The sequence below is a fragment of the Micromesistius poutassou genome, assembly GCF_964030765.1.
Source record: "Micromesistius poutassou genome assembly, chromosome: 7".
Taxonomy (NCBI): Eukaryota; Metazoa; Chordata; class Actinopteri; order Gadiformes; family Gadidae; genus Micromesistius; species Micromesistius poutassou.
In genome coordinates, this window is record NC_140277.1 from 5,139,971 (window position 1) to 5,162,456 (window position 22,486).

Here is a 22,486-nt window from a genome sequence, read left to right on the forward strand (position 1 = left end):
AGACTGGCCCGGCCTGCCCCTGGCCCGGCCTGCCCCTGGCCTGGCCCTGCTTGGCTTGGTTTTGCCTGGCTTGGCCCAGTCTAGCCTGGCCCTGGCCTGGCCCTGGCCTGGCTCTGGCCTGGCCCTGTCCGGCTTGGCTTGGATTGGCTTAGCTGGAAGGCTCTGTGAAGTTGATGGACCAATAAGAGAGAGAGAGGTGAAGGGGTATTACAAGAATACGTGTGTTTGTATGGAACTTCGGGGTCATTTGACGTTTGCCAGACAAACAAGGTCAACCCACCTCTTACGCACACACACACACACACACACTCACACACACAGACAAATGTGCACGCACACACACATACACACACACACACACACACACACACACTCATTCCAGCCTATGACCATCTTGACCATCTTGACCATCTCATTCACAACCCACCCCCGCTGTAAGGTAGACACTTTTATGACGGGATTTATAATCTACGTACAGAATATCTATTTATCTATGTATGGCATTATTTATGAATATATATCTTTAATCTCTGGACTAGTGTCAGGATATTTATAACACTGAGCTAGTGTCAAGATATTTTTTTATAGGTACTGTATTTTAATAAATGATGAATGGGGCCTGTTGGTCAGTTTAACAGAATGTATTAGAAAACACCTATGGCTGTCTTTAGGGGTCTGAAGCTCTCTGTGTCACTTAATGTGGTTTCAACACTCCGATGGAGTTTGGAACACAACGTTATCCGTAAATATTTGGTGTGTAGGAGTTGAACAATTTGGAATGAATTACGAACCGGTAGCGTGAGAGGAAAGTAAAAAAGAAAAGGTGCTCATCTGATGGTTTTCAGATGACTTTTATCTCTAGATGTACCAAGTACCCGTTTGATTTAGTGTTTTGATTTTTTACCTAAGTACCTGTGTTTTTGTTTCAAATAAACCTGTGCTCTGTTGGTACTGTCTGGATGGATATCCTTGTCTCTACCTGAGATCAAAGCCCCTGCACACGCTGGTTGGTTATGTCAGTTATGTCACACATCGTGAACATGAGCTTGCACCTGAATCTGGTTGTCTGTTGACTAGCTGGTAAGTCGACTGCAACCGTCGGCGGGTCACAGTCGACTAACCCGCTATTCTCATGATGGGAAAGCAACAGGCATGGTGAATTGGCTCTCATTGCTGATTGGCAGGTTTTTTAAAAAGGGTTTATGTTTTTCACAGGGCTTGTTTTGTGTTGCTTTGGAGACTCGCATTTATCTGCTGTGATTGGCTACTTCAAATACGAATGGAAGATGATGAGTTGTACTTGAGTCAAAGAAAGAGCCAAACTTTTAATAGAAAAATCATTGGACGGCTCAGATAATAATTATTTCAAGTGGTTTTGTTTTCCTGGGCTTTTGAAGCTTCAGAACCAGAGGAGAAAGATCTATATTTGGCTGTTCCAAATAATTTGCAGACTAAGCTTGTGTGCCGTTCCCAGAAAAGAATTGTTTACACATTAAGCTTAATGCAAAACCTATTGCTGAATAATGAATGAGCGTGTAAAGTGTCTCACATTGGTGCGAAATAAATTGGGATGCAGAAGATGCCAGCGTTACGATAGCAATTAGATGGAAAGAGAGAATTGTTCGCTTCCATCGCTGTAAAGTGAGAGGGTGATTTATGCTCTTTTTGACTGAATTAATAATGACAGGATGAAGCAACCCAATCACATTGATCCCAACCGCTCTTCCCCAAGATGCAGGCGTGGGCAAAGGTCACCTGACTCCTGGATGTCAGCGTGGCTTAATACACTTCAGCTGCTCAGCCTCGTAGGACAGAACAGCCCAGCCGTGCATCTTCATCTTGCATAGAAAGGGGAAAAATATATATAAATGTAGTGGAGGCATCGGGCGGCTGGTACAAGCGGGGAGATCAAAACAACAATAAATAATTCAAAACACTGGGAAAAATAATGCATAGGCGGACGTTTAATTTAATATTGCAATTCCGAGTCTTCAGTATGAACAATACTCTTCAAACGTGCCTCCGCACACCTTGAGGCTCGTCGAGAAAAATGAACTTCAGAAAAATGTGTTTAGTTTAAGATTCACTCTGTTTCTTTCTTTTGCTTTACTGTCACTTTGGCTTTGTTTCCCAGACCCGCTTCATGTCTCTGTCTCGCCACCTATGTCGGTGTCCACCTCTCTGCTTTTGATGTTTCGAGTGCGACAAAGGAGGCTGCTCCCTGACAACTGTGGCTGCTCTCCACTGTTGCTCTGTGGCTTTTTCCTTTGGCGACACGCTGCTGGCCGCACTGCCGAAAGGCTTTGATTGGGGGGGGGGGGGGGGGGTGGTGGGGGTGCAAGACAACAACCCTGCTGCAACCCCCCCACCCCCACCCCCCAACCCCCCAGCAGGGAGACGTGCCTGGAAGCCAGCTGGCAGGATCTAGGTAAATAAATGCACACATAATCTGCACGGCAACGGCAGGGAAGCAGCACCATTCACACACACTCACACAGGCACACCAACACACATGTACACACGCACACACACACACACACACACAGACACACCTATTAGCATCTCCTCCTCCATTAAGGGGCTGACTTCCACGACTACTCAGAAAGGCTGTCGGTGGAGGAAGAGGGGTCGAGACTGCCGTGTCGCTGCATCCAAATAGCAAATGTTAGCAATTTGCCATGATTGTTCTCCTTTATCACATATATTGCCCAAAAGGTATGAGGACCTCGGTTATGTGCGTGTCACACACACACACACACACACACACACATATATATATATATATATACATATATAAAGTATACACACGTTTTACTTGTTTCGAATTTCAATTCCCAGTGTCTCGCTTCCAAACATGTCCACCGCCCGTAACACCTTGTTAATTGGACAAGACTGTCTGTGAGGAACCGGGGAGATTAGCGCGCACTCCCCCCCCAAACACCACCGCCATACAATTAGGCTTGTGCCTTGTTCCGGGCAACCCACACGGCCACCGCCGGGAGACTGAAGGGGGTCATATAGCACGGATGGAAATTCATTATTCATCATTGGCAATCAGCCAGCTCTGCCCACTGGAATCGGAAGTCTACATCACTGCGGTCAAGAGCTCATAACGAAGGATGTGAAGGCACCATCAGCACACTTTTGTATTAAACGAAATAAAGCACAACATGAAGAAACGTCAGTCAAGGTGTATTATATGGCCACAATGCGAATATATCTGGCAGAGAAGCATAAACAAAACTGGTTCAAACGTTACTTGACTGTAATGAACTACATGGTTAGTCAAAGCAGTAATTCATATGGGCAATAATCGGGTTTTGAGTGGCCCAAGTGTGGTTAAGGTCAGGGTAAGGACCTTGAAGACATTGTTGGTCAATCCCATCCATCAGGACCTGTGAGGAGTGGGGGGGGGGTGGGGGTTGTCCAGATGAGGGTAATCGTGTGTAGCCAGACCGCTCCTTGCTAGCCCTCAGAGGGCCATGGAACATTGGAACATTTTACGGATGGGCCTGACCTAAAAAAACAAAACAACTGCTGGCCTGAGGCATCACATCAATTGGCTGCAATTTTTGAAAAATGCCTAAACTAACACATCTGTCTAACGGGCCTTCCTCTTTACCATCCCATTGCATGCTGGCAGTGCTGTTGTGGCCGTTTCCCAAATTCAAACAGTAATGGCTCCACACGCTAGTCATCAATTCGCTGCCTGCATACTGGCTCAAAACACAGGACCTGTTTAATTATCTAACAGCGAGTAGTCGTTCAACTGTTGGGGTCATTTCTACCTTGTTATTGTAATTCAATTAATGGAATCATTTGTACTTTATCTGATTAAATTAAATGACCCCTACAGTTAATTTATGTATTTGGCCATATTTAAGGAGTAAAAAAACCTGTTCAACGTTGGAACACAATGGAACAGGTTAGAGTACAGGACCAAACAAACATAATTTGAATCTAAATAAGAAATAATTTAAATGAGCAGCTGGCCCTAGATATCTGCACTAGATCTGTGAATAAGTAAACATGTACAGTCTTTCAATAAATATCAATATCAATATCTTTCTATCAATAGTATGTATATAAATGTATGTATATAAATGTACATATATGAAGATGAACGAGTTCATGGCGCAGTGTGCCAGGGACCCTGCAGGACTCGTAGTAAGGGGTCCAGGGTAAGTAACAGTGGCAGTGTTAATTGGTTGGTTGTGGAGCCTGTTGTTCACTAGGCCAGAGGACTGGCCAAGGTGCTCACTGTTGTGCTGAGGAGGGATGAGTCTGTGGCTGAACGTGCTCCTTATCTTTGCTTGCTCTGCATAGAGGATAGCGGGAAGGGTTTTACCAGATAGCGCCCAGCTTCATCCTCCCCTTCGCAACCGCCTCCAGATCGTCCAGTAGGCCTACACTTCCAGATACGGAGCTAGCCTTCCTCACCAGTTCAGTCTGATGGCATCTCTTGTGTTGATGTTACTCACCCATAACAGACCAGGCTGCTTGAACATCTGCCGCAGCATAATGCACACGTTGAAGGACCCTAGCCTCCTCTGGAAGAACAGCGTGCCCTGTCTCTTTGTATTGCCATATTTTGTCTTTCTGCGATACATATTTGGCTTTGTATGGAATTCAGATTAGGCTTTGCACTGATTATACAGAGATTTATGGTGGTGAATTAAATGGGAAAATAAATTAGTTGGGTTGCCTTTTGTTGCGGCAACAATTGCAAAGCACTCTGCAAAGTACCTGTTTTTTGGGCGACGTCGTCTTTTCTGTAATCAAAATAATTCCATACAACTGACGTTGTTCTCTTTAAATCAATTTGAATTAAATCATATTTTTGCTGGCTCATTTTGAAGTTTTGTTCGGGGGCTGTCTACCACTGCTGTGGTTGTCTGATCATTAACTGATCTACATGATCAGTGATGGGTGGTTCACTGTGCATGCAGAGCCTGCAAATTCCCGTACAACCCCCCCGTCAACAATTCCGCCCGCGGACCCTGTTATAATGTAATGTCCCCAATTAATGTAATGCAATTGTCCCGCCGGTTTATCGCATTCCAGCGTTAACGCGTTGACGCTCGTCTCGGCGCGGTAGCCTACTGGCGCGTCAACTCCGGCACAACTCCCCCCCCCGGCAGCTGCTGAATGTAACTAATAAAGTAACTTGTAATCTAACTTAGTTACTTTAAAAACCAAGTAATCAGTAAAGTAACTAAGTTAAAGCTTTTTAAAGGAGTAGTCAGTATTATTATTAGTAATCAGATTACTTTTTCAAGGTAACTGTGGCAACACTGCTCCCTAGCAACAAAGTTCTTGTGTATCCAAGAACCCTTAAATCTGAGTAAATTATGTTAAATCCAATTTTTTCTTTTCTTTTTAATATCGCACGTCCAGCAAAACGAATATTGCACATGCGCACATCGCAATTTCGGTACAAAAAATATATATCGTGCACCCCAACTGTAGAGGGCCTCACTCCTGTCCGTCCAGTCCAGTTTATTGATCATGTGTACTCCCAGGGAACCACCAAGTGTCCACCAACTCCTGGGATGGTGATGGGGGTTGGCGGAACTCTTCCTGCTCCATCAGTCCACCACCAGATCCTCGGCCTTTCCGGTGTGGAGCTGGAGGTGATGGTTGTCACACCACTCTACAGAGATCTCCACCAGAGCACTGCGTCCCTCCTCGTTGTCATCCACCTATGACAACGACTGACAACGGAGCGGAGTCACAGAGGAACTTCATGCAGGTGGCATGCACTCAGGTTGAGGGAGGAAGTCGGAGGTGCAGGAGAGGTGAACAGGAGAAGGTGACAGCAGAGTTCCTCGAGCGCCGCTGTGGCTCTGACAGGCGGCCCTGTTGTCTGACGTACCGTGGTGTGCTGCTGGTAAGGAAGTCCATTATCCAGGCCACCGGGTCCTCCCTCCGCCTCACTGAGAGCATCTCAGCCCAGCCGGAGTGGTTGGATGTTGTTGAAGGCGCTGAAGACAGTAGAAGGACATGACTCTTGCGGTGCTGCGCAGCCTCTCCAGGTGTGTGTGTGTGTGTATATGTGTGTGTGTGTGTGTGTGTGTGTGTGTGTGTGTGCTCCGTGGAGCATGGAGACGCAGGCATCGTCCATACTAATGTTTGACTGGTATTCAAACTGCAGGGAGTCTCATTTGATTATGTTTAATGTGATAAGCTCCGATGTCTAATCAGTCAGGAGATAAGGGGAGAATGAACATGCACCTTAATGTATTATACACTATTCTACACCATGTTACCATGGGGACCAAAAGGAAAATGATATTCTGCCTTACTAGGGCTTAATGAAATTTCAATGGCTAGGCTGGCTTTAGTGAAATGACAAAAGATGTCACTATACATTCCACCCTTTGTGGCATGATAGAGAGTCTACCAAGGAAAACCATATGTAATAAAAGCATGGGTTCATAATATCGTTATTATTCCAGAATGTATTTCACCACACCATAGCATTAGTTTGAGTCAATAATATTATCCACCTTCAACCTTTTGCACTTACACAGCTAACATTATAGGAGGTAAAAAAATACAATTTCTGAAAAAAGCAAAGATTCACAGTGAGATTTTTTTTAAGAGGCTACATCAAAGACTTCATATCTTACTTACTGCCAATAGCCCAATTAGGCTAATACAACAATTAGGATCATTAGCTCACCCATTTATGAAAATCTTTTTCAGGCAGCTTGGCAGTTCACTAAAAAACAAATGTAGCCTAGCACTGCTCACTGGAAACAGACTGCTAGATCATAAGGTCCACAGCGCCAAAGTAAATAATAATACATTATACAGCAGCTGCAGCAGAGATGGAGTTAGATCCACATGCAACCCCAAAAGGTCATGTTGTCTGTGTAATCTCTGAGGGAGGCCTCCTACCTGTTATTGGGCTCACGTGGAATACATTTTGTAACGCAAGAAGACAAATCTGAGACAATTCAGTGCCCCCCCCCCACACCACCACCCCCCACCCTTTTCTTACTTCATTCTTGATATCACTGTGTTCTACACTGATGCCAGCAGACAGATGCTGCAGCCCGGTGCAAACACATTGGAGCATTCCATGTGCTGGGCTCCAAAGCGGTCTTGAAGCACATCACTTTGAATCCATTAACTCCAGCTTTGAATCCCCCTGACAGACAGCACCCCCCAGCCTCCTCATTCCCCTCCTCCCCCCTGCCGGCCCCCCCTGAATCATTCTTCCCGCCACATGTAACATTCCCATGTGATTACGACAGCCCTTGATCAATCCCTGAGAATCGTTTCATGATTGAGCGGCCGGCCCTCCACACTGCCGAGCCTGAAATTGTCCTTTATAGATTCGGCATTATATCTCCTTTCCGTCGCTCCGCTCCTCCCTGCCTCGCCATCAGCGAGACATTCACATTTTCAATTTCACCTTCCCGCCCGGTCTCGCCCCCCAGAGCGAGAGAGTGAGCGACAGACAGTCGACGAGGCATCGAGGCACCGGTTCAGCACACGGTAAACCGGCATACACGCCTCATCTGGGTGTGATTTCGCTGTGACTTCGCAGGGCCAGCCGCATGTTGACGGCTGTCGTCCAACTGTGCCCCTTGACTTGTGTTTAGATCTCATACACACACGAGGTAGAGAAACCTGGTGGGGGGGGCGGGGGGGTGGAGAGGAGACAACACGAAGGAGGGGAAAAACAATGTTTTCCTGTTTACTCAAAGGTACCACGACCCAGAAAGGCAATCAAGCCCTCTCCATCACGACCGCTTTGAGTCTCTGGCACGGGAGTGGTCGTAACGAGATACAAGGAAGCCTGGTCCATGTGACCAGCCTGAGAGAGAGAGAGAGACACAGAGAGAGGGACAGAGAGAGAGAGAGAGAGAGAGAGAGAGAGAGAGGGAGAGAGAGAGAGCGAGAAGGAGGGAGAAAGACAAACTGAGATAGAGAAAGAGAGAGGAGAGAGAGTGATAGAGCGAGAAAGAGAGAAAAAAGACAAACAGAGAAACAAAGAGAGAGAAGAGAGACAGAGAGAGGAGAGAGAGATAAAGAGAGAGCGAGAGAGGGAGAGGGAGAAAAACAAACTGAGAAAGAGAAAGAGAGAGGAGAGAGTGATAGAGAGAAAGACATTGAGAAAAAAGACAAACAGAGAAAAACAAAGAGAGAGAAGAGAGAGAGAGAGAGGAGAGAGAGAGAAAGAGAGAGACAAACAGAAAAACAAAGAGATAGAGGGTTCTGAGGTCACTTTGAGAGAGCATCGTTAGGGTGCGCTCATGTCTGAATAACTTTGCTGTCAGATGGTGTGATAGTATACTGTACTCTGTGTTATCATAAAGAAAGCAGCATTGGCTCTGAGCACCCCAGTGTTTGTGCATGCTGCAACACAACATTCATCTTAGGAACCTTCTCTTTTGTTCTTCTTTTCCTACTTTTTGGGTTGTTGCACTTTTCCACGCTCCCTATATATCTTTCTCTCTCTCTCTCTCTCTCTCTCTCTCTCTCTCTCTCTCTCTCTCTCTCCCTCTCTCTCTCTGCATAGTGATTCATCATCTAGTGGCGGCTTGTGCACCGCTCTTCCAGCGAGGGTCCGGAATACATTAACCAACGAGTCTTCTGTGGACAAACAGAGGCTGATACATCCAGCCCCTACGACATGTGGGAATGAGGGTGTAAATGCCGGCGTTGTGAACATAAACGCCCCCTCTCCTCCCCGCAAAAAAGAATCCAAGTGCTGAAAGATGCTGCTGCTGATGTCGTTTTCCAAAACATCTTCCTCAATATCTCCCCGCCCCGCCTCTCGCCATCCACACCCCTTCGCTCCAGGAGCCATGGCGACCTGCATGCTGATGGGATGGCCTAACGTGCAGCATCTAGGGGGTTTGAGATACAGGTAATTTCACTTGAAGCGGGATGGAGGCCGGGATATAGGCAGCGAGACGCAGGCGAGGGCTTCAATAATGGAACCAGAGGTCTTGGGGGACGTGTCTGTGTCTCCCGTTGGACAGAGAAAGTCCATTACCCTTACTGTTGCTTTGCCTAATGCGACGTCCTATAGCCGTAATTGAAAATCAGACGTGAATTATTGCATACAGTAAAATGGAAGAGGAAGCAGGGGGAGGGGGAGGAGAGGGAGGGAGGCGGAGGGAGGGGGGGGCCGTCGTTGGGCTTCCTGCTGCAGCTTCAGGAGTCACATCCTGAAATAGCCCCAGCGAGATAAGTTAAAACGTGGGCCTGGGAACAAAGGTGTCTTAGTGGCCCTCTCAGACAACAGGACAGCTGTTTATGCTGTTGGTTCCCATTGTGCCCGTATTTAACAATAGAAGTGTTGCTAGCCCAACCAAATACAAATTGACTGATTCACCTCGGCAACTGCTCTAAATATGTGTGTAGCTTCATCATCAGGGCGGCCCGGCGCACCGCCATTCTTGTGATAGTCCTTCATCTTTGAACGGGCCCCCGGGTAAGTTTACCACTAAAACCAATGTATTATTTAAATGATACAATATGACAAGCAGATGCAATGCTGTGAAACAAGAGACATTACAACAACCTTCACCTGTGTGTGTGTGTGTGTGTGTGTGTGTGTGTGTGTGTGTGTGTGTGTGTGTGTGTGTGTGTGTGTGTGTGTGCGTGCGTGCGTGTGTCTCTCCGGCATCCATCCTGCCCTTTATGGAAACAAACACAACAAACCAGGAGAAAGCAAACACAAACGACCAACTAATGTTTAAATAATGGATTCCTCGCTGAACGGCTGCATGGTATGGTTACACGCTGCCGTCAACATATTATCCATCAGTGTAAGTGACGTGACATTCTGCCTATAGTTATGCCCTACTGCAGCCGTCGCATTCACAAGCACACTTCAGCTGGGAACAGCTTTATGGCGCGGGGGATTGGAGCTACGCCTTCTGCAGTGAGTGTGAAACGTTCCATATTGAAAGCCTTATCAAGGAAAATACTTTTCACTCCCGCCTACCTTCCGAGAGGAGAGGGGAAATGCGCAACGGCATATTCATGGCTTCATTGAGCTAAGTGAGTTTGACAAGCACAGAGCCGTCGGCGATGACCGGAGTCCCGGAGGGAAACACCGCTTGCAAGAACCTCGGCCGCATTCCTCACATGCTGGCTGCTGGCTCCACCACTCAACTCAGCCTGGACTTTCCTTGGGTTTTTCCAAATGGTTGAAGGTGCCACACGCCGTAATATTTGACCTGGTATATCGTCATGTGCTGGAGCCAGTTTGCCCTTTATGCTAATGCACGGTCATCCTTCAGTAATCAATCTGTTGCCTTTACCTTGTGAGGCAGACCGAGCCATGTGTGTGGTGCAGGGGCCGCAGCGTGCATGCTATAAAAAGCACTAACGTCAGTTTACCAGACATATAGGACATTATCCAAACAGAGTGCAAAAGGGGTTGCATATACAGATTGGTCTTGTTTTTCTTGATTTCTTGCCCTTTAAAATACAGTCTCGCTCCACTGTAGGGTTTGGTGCATACATTCAAATCGGCTGGTGGATTGCAGACCTAATAGGAATCTGAACGTGATGACATTATTCCACTCCGGAGTGTCTACACACTCAGACTGCATTCAATATCTCAATAGGAATATCTCAGTAGGAATAGTCAGGGATTTGTGATTATAATGTAATGCATCACTCCTCTATTCAGCCATGCATTCCTTAATTTCTCCCAGCATCCCTTTGGGTCTGGGAATAGGCCGACATCATCGCAGGCCCTGTCACTGTGTGACCGCTCCTCTCTGGGTGATCAGCTGTGTGCGGTGCCCTGCTGCACCCAGGGCCCTGTAGCAGTGTCATCACTTTTATGGATGTTATAATAAGAACAGGTCACTGCCTGTTTGTGCCCGTTCACATCCTGAAGGTGCCATTGTGGGGGTCGCTCCATCCTGCCCTCATCTCCCCCTCACGCACACACACACACACACACACACACACACACCATCTCACACAAACACACACACACCCACACACACACACACACACACACACATAAACACGCACACCCACACACACACACACTCAAACACACACACAAACACACCATCTCTCACACATACACACACACACTGACACCCCCCCCCCTTCCACAACAACATAATCAACCTTACCACAAAGGGCACACACACCTAAACACCCACACACACAAACATGCACGTACACACAAATGTGTCTGAAGTTTTGTTTTTGCTTTGCATTGTGTCTCTCCTTTGACGACCCTCTGCAGTGAGCAGTGCAATGGCAGCAGCAATGCAATGGCTACGACCACAAGAACAACAGCAACAAGAACCACAGAGACCAGCGACCGAGTAGCAGGACCTGAACCACAGGACAGAACCGGCTCCTCTCATATCTTATGTATAGGGCGCATTGCAAATGAGTGGCTGCTCCTTGGTAATGCTGGGACGCAGGGGGAGTGAGGTGAGATTTAAATAATTCCTGCAGACTGTGGAGGACTCTAGAAAGAGAGAGAGAGAGACTGAGACAGACAGGGTGAGAGCGGGAGATGGAGGGGGTGACAGAGAGTGAGAGGGGAAGGAAGGAAGTGAGTGACAGATCGAGAGAGGCAGGCTACGCTGACTAATAACAGAGTTCAGTAACGAGGATCGCATCAATAGGGATGACTCCTCGCTCTAGAAATACATGGGTTGTTGCCAACAAGGCTTTGGGGAGGGACCGGTGTACAGACGTGACAGCAGGGGGCAAAACGTGGAATACAGAGAATGAGACATATCGTATTATGGAGGATGTTGACGTGAGAGTAATTAATGATCCTCAGAGGCACTCCATCACTGGGCTTTGGGGCCCAGTCAGACACTCGTTCATAACACATTTATGAATATGCATATTGGATTTGCACGGTTGTTAAGAAAGGGCTGAGGCAACAAATGGTTGGATTCCACGTGAGACCCTCCGTTCACAGACGTCTGCATCAGATCTCACAAGTGTCACTCTGAGACAAGAGTGGGTGAGCAGTGTGTGGGAGTCAGCAGATTCACCGCTCATCAGAATAGCCCTAATTGGGCTATTTTTAACCGCAGCTCGTTTTAACAGCTTCTGGGGTGTTTGCATTTGCTAATGACAGCCTGGATGAAGCTCATCTTTCAGCCGGCATTACCGTCATCGCCACTGACATGTGAAACAATCTGCTGCAATACAAATGTTGACCTTAGCCGAGCTAGTCGTTATTATCTTGGCATGCAGTGTTCCTTTGGGGATCAGATAGGCTTTAGATATACATATATATACTGGCCTTTGTGTGTACCTTTTCCTAATTAAATTATTTTGTTTTAATTTATCTACACAGGGCCTAAATGCAGTGTACACAAAAAAAACCTACTATATCAGCTTATGATATCTGTCCAAGTATATACAGTCCTTTTATCTTTATTTTTTACACGGGATTAGTACCATTTTTCCCTTGACTGTCCAGTTTCTTTCAATAAACACGGCACGGCAAAGAGGATGAACGTCTTTACATTAACTGGTCATTGGTCATGGCTGTACGAGCTGTTATCGCCATCTGGCGGTTATAGGTCGTAACAACAGCGTTTTAATCTAAATGTCATATCTATTTCAATCAGTGCTCTATGTGAATATTTTTCTACTAGTGAATATGCTAGCAGGAACTTTGTTTCAAATATTTTTTGATCAATGTAAATGTATGTTTACATAGGGACTATATCGGCCACTCGTAGGCCTATAGGACCAATGGCCACAAGAAGGGGGGGCTGCTCATCTTTCCTAATTAGTAACTTGAGCTCGGTATTGAAAACATAGACTGTATCTCAGCAACGGGTACGCACATGTTCAACAAAGTATACGTCATAATAGCAAACACTATAGCAGACAATGACGTAGGACTCGGAATTATAGTCCGACCGATTTAAGGATTGGACATTCCACAAACACCAAGCCGCCGCGAAGTCTGCACGATCGATGATGACTGACCCCTGCAGCATCGACCAACGATACGGTCGCGTATCCCGAAAGGGAGGGCCACATACTTTTCGAAGTCTGGACAACAGCGGTGGTGTGGGTGGAAGCGATGCCTTTTTACGACATAACCCGCAGGCCCGTCTCCCAGCGGAGCACGCACCGGTGGCTCCCTCCAGGGACGACGTGGCCCTCTTCGACCCGTGCTCCGGCCAGCTGAGCGCCGGGGCAGAGGTAGACCTGGGCATTAAAGGGAGACAGAAGTTCATAGACTTCAACCACGTGCCCTCCGCCCTGCGTGTCCCCTCGGGCCGCGGCGAGAGACCGCAAACGCCCCGCCAGTCGTCCACCCTGACCCCGGACCCAGCGGCCGACAAGGCGTGGAACTCGAGGAGAATACCCGATGCAGCGCTCAGGGCCAGACTCGGCGGTAAAATAAAAGTTATTCATTTCTTTAGGTCTAGGCCCAGTGGACTACTCTTCATACTCTACCCTAATCACGAATGTCTTTGTTCCTTGCGTGGTCCTTATTCTGGGTTGCAAGGTTGGACCAGTGCTGTCAAGATGAGAGCCGTGCCGTCAGAGAGGACTCCTCATACAGCCAGAGTGCTGCTGGAGGAGGACATTGGGATGCAGGTGGGAACACTGGTTTTGCTGGTTGCTGGAGAATAACGATGACTTTGGTATTCAAGTCCCCTTGTATATATTCGCTGTACTGTTCAGGTTGGCTCATTTAAATTCTTGAGACACTACTCTGTCTAAGTCCTTGTGTAATTGTTTAAAGACGTGTCAGATATCTCAGTTCTTTTGAATCAAGGCTGAAGACTTTTCTGTTTGATACTGCTTTTTCATTCAATTTAATTTGAATAATTAAAAAACTGTAATTGCGTTTAAATGTTCTTTTTATACATTTTTCTTTTGCATCTTATCTTAATTGCTATACAAATAAACGTACCCTGCTTTGCCTACATTGCATTATAATGTTAGAGATGGCACATTTCCTTCTCTACTTCAAAACATGAAATCACGAGATGAGGAAAAATCCTTTTCTTCCATGTTTGTTGTTGAAGGACGGCCTCTCCTCTGACGAGCGGGCGTGGATGGAGAACGCTGTGCGACGCCATGTGTACACATCCTCCACTCAAAGGTCTGTCTGCTGGGTCTTTTAAAGGTTTTATACAGTGTTAAAACCCTCCACAGGCCCTTGTTATCTTACCGTCTAAATGTTACTCACCCACTGTAGAAAGAAATGCCCCAGTGGGAAAACATATCCAAACCTCAAGCAGAAAAACACATTAGGGAGGTCTTGTGTATTCTATTGGCTCCCCATGCGAGGCTCTCTGGAAGGGCTTCTGGGGGGTCTGTGAACGCTCCTAATATGAAACAGAAAATGTGTAGAGTGTTGGTGATGGCAAACATCACTGGAGGCCCGGTATTCACAAAGCAAACAGAATGCCATTCAGAAGCAGTGACGGCTGTCGCCTGTCAACGACTAATGAAGCAATTCCATCTGAGATCAGATCTTAATCATGGAGGACGCCAGCCATCGTGTCACAACCGCCAATGCCACAGCATTGATTTTGTGCTCCAGTGAAGTCCTCATCAGGGAATAGGAGTTGCGTCTGTGTTTTTGTTTAATGCCTGATGAGACAACAACTGTGCCTGAATAAATTAGGAAATCTTTGGAAATAAGGTGTCAACAACGCAGCAGAAAAACAAAGGAAAGAAACAAAAATTGAAATCAGGAATGTTTCTTTTTTTTCTCATGTCGTGTTGCAGGAGTTACCAGGAGGTCGACTGGGACGCTAAGTTACCCCGGCGATTCCTGGCCCCGCCCACAACACTGGAGAAGATGGCCGACCCAGTGACTGGGTGTTCCTCTCCGGCGCGTTACCCCACCGGGCCTCAGCTGTGGCAGGTTAGCTGTGACAGTAGTCATACCGGCAGAACTTCAAGGACAGCCATTTCAAGTTGTCCTCGGTTTTATAGTGTTGGCCTGAAAGTAGGCTGTAGCACAGCTGTGAATTTCAAACCTGAAAGCGGTTCGGAATTATTTTTGGTTTTAGAGGCTTTATAAACCGACATAGAATAGCCGCTGGAACAAATTCAATTTTAATGTAGCCCTTTAGGACCAATATTTATTTTATCTGTGTACGTGACGTGACTGTGTGTGTCTCTGTGTTCACAAATCAGTTTGCAAGGCGACACAAGAGCAGGGAAATATAAAATATGGTACCTTATCAAGATGCAAATCCCAATCTACCTGTTTCTTATTCCACCCAAGTTGATGGGAGGCCAGTGGGACCGACAGCAGATCCGAGCTCGGTATGACGTCAGGAAACCCATCTCATTGTAAGCTGCTTCAAACATCATCAGTGTTTATGGCAATAATGCTGACGGTACATTATCCATGACTCATTGACTATTAATTCACCAAATAATTAATTTGATTTTGATACCTACAGCTGCAGTCCATGCCCAAAATCAGGTCAAATACCGCTTTATAGGTAAGTACTTACCGTTTGGGTTGATTTATTTGCATTCCATTTGCATTGGAAATTATTTGGATATTGAAACATGAATGTTCCAGATGTGCCTTCAATTACCTGTTTCTCACGTGTCTGTGTGTGTGTGTGTGTGTGTGTGTGTGTTTGTGTACACGTTCTACTGTGATTTTGCAGTGGTATTATTGGTTCTGAGAACAAGGACCACATAGATAACATGGATGCAGATTTCCGGCCCACCACTCTGCTGAGGAAAACCATCCCCCCGTACACCCCTACTGCACGGTAAGACCCACCGGATTAACTCACATATCAGGCCTAGTGGATCATTACAGAAGTAAATAAGAACATAGGTTTTCAAATTATATTTTGTTTATATAGTTGTGATAACTGTTATTGGTTGATCTTCATAGGACTTTGTTTTAATCTGGGACTTAAAAGAGCAGAATGTTCCAAACATGTTCCGTCTGTCCCCCACAGCCGCAGAACCATCCCTGGTTACGCAGGCAAGGGCGTCTATGCTAACAATACTGATGTCTCTCTTCCCATTCTTTCCATTCCTGGGTAAGTTTACATCAGATCGTAACTATGACAACCTGTATTTGTTTTTTTTGTTTTTTTATAGATTTTTGCTTTTTTTTATGCTTTATTATAGAGCAGGGGTCTTCAACCTTGGGGTCGCGACCCCAAGTGGGGTCGCAGAGGTACTGCAGTAGGGTCGCAAAATTATTGTTCGATTTAAAAAAAAATACACATTAACATGAATCTTTTTTCAAATATGCATTCAATAACAGTTATGTTAATGTGTATTCATGTTATTATTCATGTTAATGTGTATTTTCAGTAACTAACATATTACATTTATGCAACATTGATGAAAGGCTACCCATGAATCATTGCGGTAAGATCAGTATCTGACACCTTCATAGCAGCGTTTTATACAATATTTGTAGTGGGGGGTCCCAGCTCAGTCACTCTATCAGCTATGGGGTCCTTGGCCTAAAAACGTTGAAGACCCCTGTTATAGAGTGAAATAGTTGGGAAGTTATGGTAGATAGAGCGAAGGACATGCAGCAAAGGACCACGGGCAGGAATCGAACCCGGGTCACTGCGCTGTATTCTTTTTAGTCTACTTTATCACTAAAACTAATTAATAGAAGTCAGGAATAACAATTGGACCCTGCATATTTAGTGTAATTTGATATTCTGTAAGGTTAAACAATGTGATACATTATATTTATTAACTATATGAAGTATACGGATATTTGTAATGCATATTTATATTGAAACCTTGGATGATGTAGCTTTAATTTTGGTTGTTTAATTCAGATGCATTTATTGTAACGGACATGATGAAAAATGCTGAGGACATGATGACCTCGCTGTGTCTCTGTGTATTGTCTGTGTAATACGAACGCTTTAGTTGAATACATCGTTGCGCTGCCATTATGCATGCCGGGTATTACCAAACCTGTCCGTTAGAGGGCGATCTAACGCACTTCATAACTAACGATAGACCGACATCACGCAATGGCCTTTTTATAAAAAAAAATAGAAAAAATGGCTATGTACACAGTTGGTCAGTCGTCATTTACAAAATATAATTTATACAAATAAAATAAAATACATAAAATGTATTACTGTAAATTGTTCTGGAAGTCGATGATACCCTTTTCAGGAGCTGTCTTTTCTTATCCAATAATGTTCAGAATTTATATTTTGTTAAATTATAGTTAAGCTACCCTGTGTTTCAGGCACTTATAAGGGCTTTTTGGATGATTATATTTCCTGTATTCCTTTTAACTTCAATATTTTTTTATATTATTAAGTGCAAAGAATTATTATTTTGAACCAGCGAAACAATGCCCAGACCATCAATCAATCTAGCCCCCTAAAATGACATGGCACTGTTCTGAAACACAGAAAACATGACGTTAGGTGTCATCTCAATAATTATAGCTACAGATATACGATCTGATATAAGGTCTGAAACAGGGAACTTGGTAGACTTAACCTGCTTGCGTATAGAGAACAGTGAGAGGAAAAGCCCCCCCCCCCTCCCCCCCCGCACAGTAGTCCAGGCTGTCTGTGAAGGATGTGAGAAACAGTTTCCTCGCAGGGAGGCCTGGGTCCTGCCAAACATGTTTTCAACAAATTTTTTTGGAGCAGGCATCTCCAGATGGTTGAATCCAGAGCAGCTCGTGGTAATGGTGGTTTTCACAACCCAGATCCATTTTCCTGGTCCCCAACTCTCCCCCCCCCCTTCCCCTCTCTGTTCTGTTTCCTCTTCTCATCCGATCAGGCCTCCCATGTTTACTTTCTGTAAAATGCAGAGAAAAAAGTCCTCATACGGATTAACTATCAGACACAATGGTTCAAACACCCAATGAACTAATGTCTCACCGGGAGCCCCTCTCTATTTACCTCTGTGTGGGTTTATTTTAGTGTCAGCCCCTATTAGCCGGCTACGGCATCTTTTGAAAATAATCCTTTTTTCTTTTCTTTTTTCTACAGGACAATCATGAGATCGGGGCCCCCGACTTTCGGGCGTAAGGGGCCCCTGTCCAAAATGGTGACCACCACGTCCCCGTGGAACCCGTTCCTGAGACCCAAGGCCCTGGTGGGAAACAAGTAAAAGAGACAAAGCGCATGAGAAAGTTTGAGCGAAAAAGTGTCAGCTCCTTTTTTTCTGCCACCCAATCTGTTTGTATGAATACATCTATAATGATGTGATATCGATGACTGATTCTGAGTGAGCCCGAGTATAATGAGATCCACCATTAGCATAATTTCCCTGATTTAGATGAGTGGTTTTCTAACTCTTGGCTGGTGAGCTCTTGCATTGTCCTCCATAAATGCTCTCTCTCTCTGTCTCCCTCTTCTATACGTCGCTCCCTCTGTACCGGGCGGGGGGGGAAGGCCGTGTGTGTGCATGCGTGCACATGCGTTGTGTGCGCGTGCATCACGTATCCGTTATTCTTTTTTTAAGAGCCACTCAGAGCAAAGGAAATTCTAAGTGTGCATTGATACAGGAACTTTATCACTGCCGTATTTACATTGTAAAGTGTATAGATTTTATAAACAGCTTAAGGTTTATCTTGAAAGGGAAAACATATTGCCCCAGTTGAATGAAGCTATGAACAAGGAAATAGTGTTTTGTTGCAATGTGGTTTGAGCAATTTCTTACACAGGAAATAGGGATGAGGTTTCCTGATCCATCGATAATTTGTAAATATTTACTCTAATTGTGGGTTTCTTTTCACCTTATGTTTACAGACTTTCAATGTCAAAATTATTGATGTATTTTTCTGGTATTCTATGCATTCATCACCAGATAGTATTCTGGTATTAAATAATGTTTTCTGAGTTGAAAAATGAAAAAATCACACACAATCATGATGACAATGGGCTGAGTGTGCACGTTTCATTAAAGGTGATGGATGAAAACGGTATTCAGTATCAACCCATGAAGTAACTCTTGATCTGGGATTAGGTGTGAAAGAACCAGAGTGTGTGCACAACCTGATCACAATCATACCACAGACTCTAAAATGAGAACCGAAGCACAACCTCACCTCTCTTAAGGTTTAATATAACTATTTTGCCACTACCTCCCTTGGTGCAACAATACATGGATCTGTTTTTAGTCCATTTTGTGACCATGGCTATTGAAACACATCTTTTTTTTCGTTCCTGTTTTCATAGTTAAGACATCATCAGAGAGAGAAAACAGGTTCCAAGATACTTTTCTATAGGGTTAGGATATAGTCACCCATTGCAGACACAAAGAATACTCTCCCTAGACTGCAGTAACAAATAAAAGTCTTCATTTCCTCAACGCAGGTCACATTATGATCTCCCGACGCGCTCGTATATTCTCGTCTCCTCTGTAAAAAAAAAAACACCCACCAGGGTCACAAACAGAATCATGATTGATTCTGCTGCTATCCACAAGGATCTCTCGCCTGCCTGGGCTTTCTACATTAATTTCTCCCTCCTCATCTTAATTTTTACTCATCGCCTCGCCGTAGAAAGGCTAAATGTCAAGCTTGCCTGAGTCCTTCCAGTGACACGTCTATTCCAGCAGATAATTACCATAAGGAAATTGATGCTTTAGTGTGCAGTGGGGGTGTGGGTGGCGGGGGGAGAGATGAGGGAGGATGGGGGAGAACGGGGAGGGGATTTAATTTACTCTGACATATCCCCCCCCCTCATCCGCATAATGCATTCCTAAAGAAAAGAGTTTTTCAGTTTTTCAATTGGCGTTTTAGATAAATTGGACTATTTAATGTGATTATCGGCGTTGAACGTCTCGACTTATTAAGGTGTTGAAACCAATTAAGGGTTACATGTTGTCCCCCCGCCCTACACCGTCCACCCTACCCCCCCCCCTCCCGCCCATCTCCTCATCTCTCCCCCATTTGCCTCCAAATGTGAAAACTGTGAATACTGCTTAAAGATCCATGAAATAAGAGGCAGACGGGGCCTTTTGTTCAGCAGCCGGATGGCTGACTGCGACGGCGCTGGCTGATGATGTTATGAGGCTCTCTCCAGGTAGCGGCATTAATTACAGCAAAACACATCGCCACGCGCCATAGCTGGTGGATTACCACAAAGGAACCGGGAGATAATGTTGGTGCCTATGCAGATGTAGGCCTCCGGCACGTGGGAACCCTGTGTGTTGGCCTGCACGGAGCCTGCATGTTGCGGAATTAAGGAAATGATACAGCTCTTATGCAGAGACCAGCATCCCCTCTATAGGGGGCGCTTTTAACGTCGTCCTGTGCTGATTTCACACCCATTGGCGTACACGTGGGTTGTGGGAGCTTAAGAACTCGCTCTGTGAGACGGTTGGATGTTCATGTCTCCATAAAGAGCAGAGAGTCCTGAACGTTGAAATGTGTTCACCTCGCCCATCTCTTCTCGAGGCTAACTGTTGGGCCCAGGGGCCCAGCTGCGCCGCTGGGATAGGGACGGTATCTTGTCGGGGAACCTGGAAGCCCCCCGCTCCCCCCAGCTTCAGTCCTCTGCTTGCAGCGATTGGCCGGCTCTGTGTGCATTGATAATGCTGAGTCACACCATGGCTACGGCGACAACATTCCCTCTGTGTCGCCCCCTACCCAAGAGACGGGGGGGGGGGGGGGGGGGGGGGGGGGGGGGGGGGTTAATACACGTCGTAATTTAGCGTTCCGGCGGTGCCCAGGACAGTCGGTTGGGCCGGCGGGCTTTGAGGAAGTCTGCACAAGGAGTTGTTGCTGTAATCCAAGATGGCCGTCATGACACAGCAGGGCCTTGCTAACGATCCTGACCAAAGTTCCCCCTTTTTCTCTCTCTCTTATCCCTCCACCAACTGCCCGAGCGCTGTGCGTCTGAGGAGATAAGGGGGGGGGGGGGGGGGGGGGGGCGGCCTCCAGTTAAAGGTGACTCAGCAGTGGTCCACAGCATGCAGTCTCTCCTGAGATAAGAGCGGCCGGGGGGGGCCTGCGGGGAGGAAGGGATCCTGGGAGCGTGTGGTGGTGGGGCCTGAGGGCTGTTTACACCTTGTTTTGTTAAGTGTTGAAATTTCATGGATGGTCTTTCCATTTAGAAATGTTCTTTATAAAGGTGGTCTTTCCGTTCAGAAATGTTCTTTATAAAGGAGTCTGTCCTCTTTTTTAATAGAAGCCACTTGTGTTCTCAGAGCGGTGTAACTTCTTCAAAATTTATATATTAAACTGTTGCATTTTATTTTAGGATTGTGGTTAGAATAACCTATCTAGGGACGGGTATTGCAAATTAGCATGAGCTCCAAATACATAATGTAATCCATCAGACAAACTGTATGGTGTGTCTGTATTTGTCCCTATTCAGTAACCCTAACTGACCAACTAATCAATTGGCCGTTGGTCATACACAGAATATGAAAAAATGCCAGCTCCACTTCCTAGAAATGGTATATATTGAAGAAGTGAGAGTGAAGATCAGATATTGAAGATGACAAATGATTTGCTTTAGAAAATAAGAAAACACGTAATTATTTATTTAGCGCTCCCATTAATATTTATCCACAGTTCATATTTCTAGATGATGTGAGATGGTATCAGGGCACTCGGCTCACAATGTGGCGTTCACTACTTACCGATGTGCACTTGATTGACTCGGAAAATTGGCAACACAGCCGAGAGCTGCGAGTCATTATTAAACAACTTAAAAAGAGCTCATATAGCAGTCTTAACACACACACCGCAGAAGGTTGCACTCGAATGCACAGCACACGTATGTGATGGATCTAGTACCAATGATGAGAGAGAGAGCGTGGACCAGGGAGCTGTAGCTGTACGCCCAAATCACATCTCCAAACGCATGTGTACCGTCAACTCTGAAACCCCTTTCAGTGTCTCCTGTTGGGTAATGGTTTAAAGATATCGCTATAATACTCAGCTGGCATTGTGTCCTGCTGGACACTTCTATTAAGGAAAACCAGGCCAGGTATAATGGGTAAATTGTTGAACAGACATGAATTTCCATGGTTGCGTTATTCCCCTTTATTCCCATGTAAATAGCATTTAATGCAGGGTCACACTGTTTCAAAAGGATACAGTAGGAGTAATACAATGTAATACAAATACCCCTAAAACAGGGTATACATCAGTTAAAGAAGAATGCAGTGTAATACGAGGGCACTTGTTGGCTTGTTAATCCAGCAACTAAATAGATAAAACATTGTGTGTGCACCCACACACCTACACACACACCCACATGCACACACATGTGCCACGCACACACACACACACACACACACACACACACACACACACACACACACACATGTGCACATATGCACATAAATAACCTCATTATATTGGAAAGAAAGCAGATGTTTAAAAAAAGCAGTGTTAATTTCATGGACTGTTTCAGCAGCGCACCAGAACAGGTGACAGACGGGGAGCTGCCCATATGCAAGTGAGGAGTCCCCTTCGTCCCCCTCTGTATACGAAATAAATAAATAAACAATGAATGGTCCACTCTCCCGCTCGCCTCATCCCATCTCATGC

At 45.6% G+C, this 22,486-nt stretch overlaps 1 protein-coding gene across 1 annotated transcript; it reads left to right on the forward strand.

Annotated features, from left to right (window-relative positions):
* Positions 1-12,954: 12,954 nt before the first annotated feature.
* spmip7 (sperm microtubule inner protein 7) lies at positions 12,955-18,087 on the forward strand (the record flags this gene model as incomplete). The annotated part of the gene is made up of 8 exons (XM_084470166.1): positions 12,955-13,378; positions 13,493-13,584; positions 14,019-14,095; positions 14,728-14,866; positions 15,233-15,300; positions 15,414-15,455; positions 15,630-15,737; positions 17,967-18,087. The coding sequence occupies 8 exons, from the start codon at positions 12,955-12,957 to the stop codon at positions 18,085-18,087; spliced, it is 1,071 nt and encodes a 356-aa protein (XP_084326292.1).
* Between the last annotated feature and the right edge of the window lie 4,399 nt (positions 18,088-22,486).